The sequence below is a fragment of the Tenrec ecaudatus genome, chromosome 1 (assembly GCF_050624435.1).
Source record: "Tenrec ecaudatus isolate mTenEca1 chromosome 1, mTenEca1.hap1, whole genome shotgun sequence".
Taxonomy (NCBI): Eukaryota; Metazoa; Chordata; class Mammalia; order Afrosoricida; family Tenrecidae; genus Tenrec; species Tenrec ecaudatus.
In genome coordinates this window covers 3027943-3035660 of record NC_134530.1, presented here as the reverse complement: position 1 = coordinate 3035660, position 7718 = coordinate 3027943, and the positions used below count along the sequence as shown (strand labels likewise).

The 7718-nt window shown below is 63.2% G+C and overlaps 1 protein-coding gene across 1 annotated transcript; it reads left to right on the top strand.

Moving 5' to 3' along the window:
* Window positions 1-5931: 5931 nt before the first annotated feature.
* DIRAS1 (DIRAS family GTPase 1) lies at window positions 5932-7141 on the top strand. The gene has a single exon (XM_075535400.1). It carries the CDS (start codon window positions 5952-5954, stop codon window positions 6546-6548), a length of 597 nt encoding a protein of 198 aa, XP_075391515.1. The 5' UTR covers window positions 5932-5951; the 3' UTR covers window positions 6549-7141.
* The last annotated feature ends 577 nt before the right edge of the window (window positions 7142-7718 follow it).

The following is a 7718-nucleotide window of genomic DNA, read 5'->3' as shown; positions in this document are numbered from 1 at the left end:
GTTTGGAGGTGCCTCCATGCACCGCCTCCAAGAAGCCACAATTGCAGTTCCCTTATCCTTCAGCCTCTGGTACCCTCGTTGGCTGGGGCAGGTGTGTAGGGGTCCTTCAGAGCAGGCCCAGGCCCCTGGTAGCTCCACCCTTGGATCACGAGAGAGGGTAGCATGGGCGACTCCCACAGTGCCAGTTCCAAGCAGGGTGCGCCGCCCCCTCCCATGGGAGAACTTCAGTCCCAGTTTGGGGTGTTCACACTGGGGAGACCCCACGAGGGAGGGACAGCGGGGATGGGATACAGGCCTGTCCGCCTGGCTCAGGAGGCCAGGCGCTGGCCTGGGAGCTATAAATAGCAGCCGCAGAACAGAGCTGCTCTGTGCCCACGCGCCTACGCATGAGTCAGCCCGTGGCCGGGCGGGCACCCGGAGAGCCTCGGGCCACGCTGGAGACACAGGCCTGTACCAGCCAGGCCAGGGCGAGCGGGAGGGAAGGGAGTGGGGCCACACCACCCTCTCAGGCAGACCAGGAGGCTGAGGTGGAAGAGTTACAGAGTAGAGGCTGCACCAGGTTAGGGCTGAGCTTGGCTGGCCAGAGGCGTGGAGTGGGCAGCAGTCAGCTGGTCCAGGTGGCCAAGGGAAGACACAGGGCAAGGGCTGGATCAGGGAAGGTAACAGCATTCTACCACGGAACTCGGATTGAGGGTGGACCCCATGGGCCAAGGCGCAGCAGGGAGAGGAGGCTGGTGATCTAGGGGGGCAGGCCCTGAAGGGGACAGAGAGGGCCCAAGGACAAAGGTGCCCACACAGACATGGACCCCAACCTGCATGTGGAGACCTCTCTGCTCATACTCCTCTCGACGGGGAGCTCACCCCCTCACAAAGGTTCCTTACCTGTCCTCTCAAATGTGGCAGCCTCGCCTGCCCCGTCAAGGGCACCTTCCTCTAACTGACCTAGGAATCTGGGATTGTCCTGTAGCCACCCCAAGCCACCTATGAGGCACCAGACCCCTCAGAGCCTCTTTGGAGTTCTACCTGTGGGGTCAGAATGTGCCTTCCTCCTCCTCATGTCAGGAAGGGTCAGGGTGACCGAGTCTTGTTATGCACTTTGCACGCACACTCTCCCGTGCAGGAGGAGAAAGCATCCAGGGACACCAGTCCCAGCCCCTGTGCTGCAGTCTAGACCCACTCCGGTCAGGCTGCCCACTGCCCAGGTGTGGGCCAGCCGGACTGGAAGTCACCTCTGTCATTCCCTCATCATCGCCCCCTGCCCTCGGCAGGCAGACCCTCTGCTCCTTGGGAGTGGGCTCCCACCCGTCCTGCCACCCTGGCACCCTGGCCTGTCCACTGTCTCGTGCCCTGAAGGACTGGCCAGTTGATGACCCTAGCTGGGCCTGACCAAAGCCCCCTACACGTGCCTCTTTATCAGCAGTTCCGTCAACTGCCCTTTCCCATCCTCACTCTCCCCCACCCTGGTGGGGGGCCGGCGGGGGGGCAGCCTATGAAGCAGGACCCCCATCTGTCATGCTGCTTGCAGAAAGCCCAGGACACCCCCCCCACATCCATCTGAGCTGTACATGGGGCCACATGGGGGACCTGATTTGATCCCTGTCCCCCAGAAAGGAGGGAATGGGGTGGGCAGGGAAGCGAGGGGTCCTGGCAGTGGGCACAGGGTAGAACTTGGGTCTGGGCGTAGGAAGGGGGAGCACGGGGTAACCCCTAGGTCTTGAAGGAGGTCGCAGAGTTGGGATGCAGGGTGGGGGCGGGGCCTAGGTCTAGGCTGGAGTCTTAGCGGCTAGTGAGGAGAGGGCCCCAGGTCCATGCCAGGGGCGGGGTGCACGGGGCAGGGCTTAGGTCTAGGCGGAGTAAGCAGAGGGGCCTAGGTCGGTGCGCGGGGCGAGGGGCGAGGCCTAGGTCCAGGCTGGGGGCGCGGGGCGGGGCTTGGGTTCGGACGGGGGGCGCGGGGCGGGCTCCAGGCGGGGCGCGGTGACCTTGGCCGCGGCGTCCCCCTGCCCGCGCGCGGCCGGCCCCGTGGGCGCGGGTCCCTGGGGAGGGGCGGAGCGCGGCGCCCGGCGGGCGGGCGGGCGGGGACGGCGCGGGCGCGACTGCGGCGGCTCGGGCTCGGCTCGGCGGCGGAGGCGGGGGGCGGCGGCGCCCAGAGGACGGACCGACGATCAGCAGCCGCGGCGCCGCCGCAGGGACGCGGCCCAGGTAAGGCGCGGGCGTGGGGCGGGGGTCCTGGGCGCCCCACCCACCCTACGAGGCCCGCAGCTCGCCCTCCTGGTCGCCGCGGACCCTGCTTTGTCCCAACCCCACCCTTGGCGCGCCGCGGGGCGGGCCCTCCTTCTCTCTGCACACCCCCTTCGACCTTAGCCCCCCCACGTTAGCTAGCGTGGCCCCTCCACCGAGCCAAACTTTGGCTAGACCACCCCTCCGCCCTAACACTTCTCATCAGCCGCTCCGCTGCCCCTCCAACCCCCGCCCGCCCCTAGCTCCCTCCCAAGTCCGAGCCCCTGGCCTGAAGCCCTCCGTCCAGAGTTGGTGCGGGGCCTCTGGGCTACCCCCTTCTGTACACCCACTGACCCCATCACGGTAGTTAGCATGGTCCTGCTGCTGAGCCAGGCCAGAGCCAGATCAACCCCGTCCATCAGCCCCCTAGCTGCCCGCCCCCAACTCAGTCCCGCACTCTGGAACTCCCATTGAATGGGGGGCTCTGGGCACCCTCTCTGCTCTGGCCCCTATAAGCTGTCCTCCTGTTTGGCCCTCTCCAAGGGTCAGGGCCTCTCCATCGGCCCCCACAAAGTGTGGGGGGTGCTCAGGAAGTCTTCCCAATCTCCGCCCCCCCTTCCCCACCCCACCCCCCACAGCCCATTAGACCCTCCTTGTCTGCCCTGCTTGTCGCTAGGCAGGACAGTCACCCTCCCCCCAGGCTATGTCCTCTGGTCCAGCTGCCCTGATGTCTCACATCTGAGCTTGCTCCAACCTCCCTGTGTCCCATCTGGCTCCTGTGAACCAGGGGTGGAGCCTGGGAGTGAGGGATTAGGTGCCTTCAACTACAGGAAGAAGACCCCCTAGCCTCAGAACCAACAGGCCCAGGTTCACATCTGCCAGCTTAGCCCCCTCCCTGCTCCATGACCTTGGGCCAGCCCCTCCCCCTCCGTGTCCAGGACCCCCTCCCCCACCTGGCCTCAGGGAGCTTCTCCGAGGTTTCTCCAATGGCGCTCATTGAGGGAGGGGGCTCCCAGTCAGGAATCCCAGCCCCCAGTTCAGAGCCCCACCACAGGGTCAGGTGACCGCCAGGAAGTGGCCAGAGCTAGGTAGGGCTGCCTGAAGTGCCCAGTCCAGATGTGTTGGGGGTTGGCAAAACTGGGACCCTGCCCCCCTCCCCCAGCCATTGCCCTTCACGAAGCTGCTTCATGGTGGTAAGTGAAGTTTCATAGCAGCCCCAGCGTGGCCCAGAGTGCCTCCTTTTCCCAGTCGAGCCAGGCACATCCCACTGGGGTCCCTGTGATTGTGACCAAGGCTTACCGTTGGCCCCTGCGCATGTAGGGTCACCAGGACTTGGGGCCATGCTTCAGTAACTGGTTTGATTAAGGCTCCCTGTTCCTCTCGGGTCAGGGGCTGGCCAATGGCTCTGTCCCTGTCTTCCTACCCTTGTCCCATCAACCCTGTGTCACCATTCCTATTTCATGGATGGATAAACTGAGGCTTGATGACACTAATCTGCCCCCACCTGACTCACTGCACCAGCTTCGCAGCATCCTAAACCCAACCCATTACCAACGAGATTGTTCTGGCTCCCAGCGGCTCCACGGGACAGAGCAGAACTGCTGGGGGAGGGGGTGGGGGTGGGGGGGTCTGAGACTGTCTCTCTTTACAGGGGCAGAGAGTCTCGTCTTTCTCTTTTGGAGAGGCTGGTGAGTCACCCCCCCCCCCTCGCTGAACCAGCCAAGAGCGCGACCTCTATGCTACCAGGGGTCCATGGAACCCAAGTCCAACCCCATTGCCACTGAGTCGATCTTTACTCATAAGGAGGCTGATGTGGCAGAGCAGTCCCCCATGGAGTGACTGGTGCATTTAAACCACCGGCCTTATGGTTAACCCAGAGTACCAGCAGATTTGTTCAATCCGGCCCAACCTCTCCCCAAACCGTCACCTTCACACCCACACACCTGAGGGAAGTAGCTTGGTCTTGGCGTGCAGAGAAAGGTGGGGGCTGAGGCAGGTAGCCAAACCAAATGCCCACTGCCAGAGAGTTGATACGAACTCATAACCATGCGACCGGATGAAGTGGAACTGCCCCCTGTGGGTTTCTGAGCCTGTCAGCCTTGGCAGGAGCGGACAGCCTCCTCTTTCTCCTGCGCAGTGGCTGGTGGATTCTCACTGCTGACTTAGTGGTTAGCAGCCCAGCGAGCAACCCAATCTGCCACTGGGGCTCCTTCCTAGGCAGTTAGAAGCTCAAATATCCTGCCTTCCATTGGAGACCAGCGGGTCTTCACTGCTTGCCTCCCAGGGCACCCACGTCCCCACTTGCCCATCTTGGCAAGAATCTCTGTGCTCTGTGACTGACCTGGGCCACTTGCCCTCTCTGAGCCCAGGAGAGCTGCTCAGACGACGTCCTCTTCAGGGAGTTCTTTCCCTGGCCTGGGGGACGGGCAGGGGGCCTGCCTGATTAAGTGCTAAAGCAGGACCCTGGGAGCCGGGATATTGGTTGTGTTTTTCTATCTGGTTTCCCCTCCTAATGTGGGCAGCTGGTTCCTGAATTCCCAACTCCATACACCCCAAATCTTGTTTATTGGACCCTGCCGGCAGTCATAGTTGAGAGGTAGTGGTCGGAGCCCTGATAGCATTGGGCTATGATCTAAATAGTCTACAGTTCGAAACCACCAACCACTCCTTGGGAGAAAGGCTGAGCTTTCCATTCGCCCAAAGAGTTCCCCCCTGTCCTGTAAGGGTCACTGCGAGTTGGAATAGACTTGATGGCGGTGAGTTTGGTTCTCCGTTTGCTGGGAAGGGGGGCCGGGGACTTTAAGATGCAAAATCCAAGGCCCATCACCGAGCTCCACCTCATGTCTGGGGGCCTGGGCCCTGGAATCTGCCTCTTAAGTCCGCCCTGCGGCAGTGGCGAGGTTGAAGACTTTCCTCGGAAGGTCGGCGGTTCCCACCCCCACCCCCCACCCCCGGGCCTCAGTAGTTCAGCAGGAGAAAGTTCTGGAGAGCTGCTGCTGTCCAGTGGACAGGGCATTTCTCCTGGTCAAGCGAGGCTGCGGAGTCCCAACTGAACCCACTCAGGGTCAATGGGTTTGGCTTTGTTTGGTTTGAGCTGAGTGATGTGTAGGGGTGAGGGGGGGCAAACTAGGGGCTATAGTCTTTGTTAAATCTTTTAAAAAATCATTTTATTGGGGGCTGATACAACTCTGCTACATCTTACCCGCCCCCAGTCTCCCCACCCTCCGCCACACACACCCCTGGGAAGATGGGTGCAAAGTTAGTTCCTGTTGTACAGACAGACAGGGGCACTGAGGCTAGCCCAGGCCACAGACAGGCCCCTGGCTCTCAGGAACTTTCTACGTGGTCTGAAGGGGCCGGGAGGGTGGCGAGCATGTCAGGCAGGAATGAAAGAGGTATTTTGCTTTGAGGCATCATGCCGTTTCTTCCAGCCCGGAGGGAGCCCTTGTGCAATAGTCCATCCAGTCCAGGCTCTGGTTTCCCATGGCGCAGAGCGAGCAAAAGGCAGCTGACTCCGAGCCTACCCCGGGCGCACACAGCGGGCAGGGGGGAATTGTCCAGTCAGCACCTTCCCCACCAAGGCCACCTCCTCTGGGAAGCCCTCCCCACTGCCTGCCCCGCTCTGGCCCAGCGGGTTTTTCTTTCGTTTTTGCTGACAGCTCTCTCTGTGCAGGGTCAGCCTGGGGTTCTGGCAGCTGGCCCCGGCCCCGAGAGCCCCCTGGAGCTCGTGGAAGATGCCGGAGCAGAGCAATGACTACCGCGTGGTGGTGTTCGGGGCGGGCGGCGTGGGCAAGAGCTCGCTGGTGCTGCGCTTCGTGAAAGGCACCTTCCGGGACACCTACATCCCCACCATTGAGGACACCTACCGGCAGGTGATCAGCTGCGACAAGAGCGTGTGCACCCTGCAGATCACCGACACGACGGGCAGCCACCAGTTCCCGGCCATGCAGCGCCTGTCCATCTCCAAGGGCCACGCCTTCATCCTGGTCTTCTCGGTGACCAGCAAGCAGTCGCTGGAGGAGCTGGGCCCCATCTACCGGCTGATCGTGCAGATCAAGGGCAGCGTGGAGGACATCCCGGTCATGCTGGTGGGTAACAAGTGCGACGAGACGCAGCGCGAGGTGGACACGCGGGAGGCGCAGGCCGTGGCCCAGGAGTGGAAGTGCGCCTTCATGGAGACCTCCGCCAAGACCAACCACAACGTCACAGAACTCTTCCAGGAGCTGCTGACGCTGGAGACGCGACGCAGCATGAGCCTGGGCATCGACGGCAAGCATTCTGGCAAGCAGAAGAGGACAGAGCGCATCAAGGGCAAGTGCATCCTCATGTGAGCGCCGCCCCCGCCGCCTCCGCCCACCGCAGCCGCCACGCCCTCCGCCCCCGCCACGCCCTCCTCCTGTCTGTCCGTCCATCCGGTCTCCGCCCTCTCTGTACCTGGAAGCCCAGAGCTTCGGACGCCTCCCACCCCACGTGTTGTGCAGACGGGAGCACGGGGAGTCGGAACGGTGACTGGGAGCATCCTCCGGGCGGCACCGAGGAAGAAAGACCTGGCCACCTGCCCTTGCGAGAGGACTGCAGCCTAGGACGCCCCGGGGGACAGTCGGGCTCCGTCACCAGGGGCGCGGGGGAGCCGAACGCGGACCTGAAGGGCGCCCAGCAGATCGGAACGCGGCTCACCGTGCGGCCGGGTCCTGAGTGCTCCACCTCCTACCTGCCCCCTCCTCAGCCCCCCCCCCCAAACACCTGTCTCCATCGCTGCCTCCTCCTCGCCCTCCACATCCGATCACTGTGACTCTTCAGGAGCACGCGGAGCTGAAACGCAGCCTCCGATCCTTCTCCTCGGGTTCTTCTCTGGGGTTTCTCACACACATGCACACACACACCACGCACCTGTCCCCTGACCCCGTGACCTCTGGCCTGCACCCCAGCCACGCTCTCGCTCCCGTCTTCGCAGTGAGTGGCGGGGGCAGTGGGCGCGGGGGCGTCTGCAGTACACCAGGCAATAACAGCAGCCCTGGCCTGCCGGGGGCCCAGACGAGCTAAAGGCCACAGCACGGCTCCGTGGACTTGGGGGGGTGGGGGGTGGGAGGGCGCCTGACACTGCCCTTGCCCAGTGGGCAACCCAGCCCGCTTGCTGCTGAAGACCGCTGCTGGGCAAGACCGGCTCTGGCACGGCGGCCGAGCCCCACTAAGTGGCGCTGGGGAGATGGGGTAGAGTCTGGGGACACTGTCCTAATTGCTCCTGGGTGGGGGGATGCTAGCTGGCATGCTCTCCCCCTGGGTGCTTCCCCTGCCCAGGTGCTCCTATCCCAAGGGCACCCAGAGAGGGGCCCGTTGAGAGGGTCACTGTGGTGCGTGCTTAGGTTGGGGCGTGTCTGTCCCTGGAGGCTCTAGGTATTTTTCGGAGCGCCTGGTAGGCCTGTCCCTGAGGGACTAAAGGTGACCAGGAGGTGTGTGTGTGTGTGTGGGGGGGGCACTCTAGCACAGTGTGTGTGCAGCAG

Excerpts from the sequence above, each read along its gene's own strand:
- DIRAS1 (XM_075535400.1), top strand. The coding sequence starts at position 5,952 with ATGCCGGAGCAGAGCAATGACTACCGCGTGGTGGTGTTCGGGGCGGGC.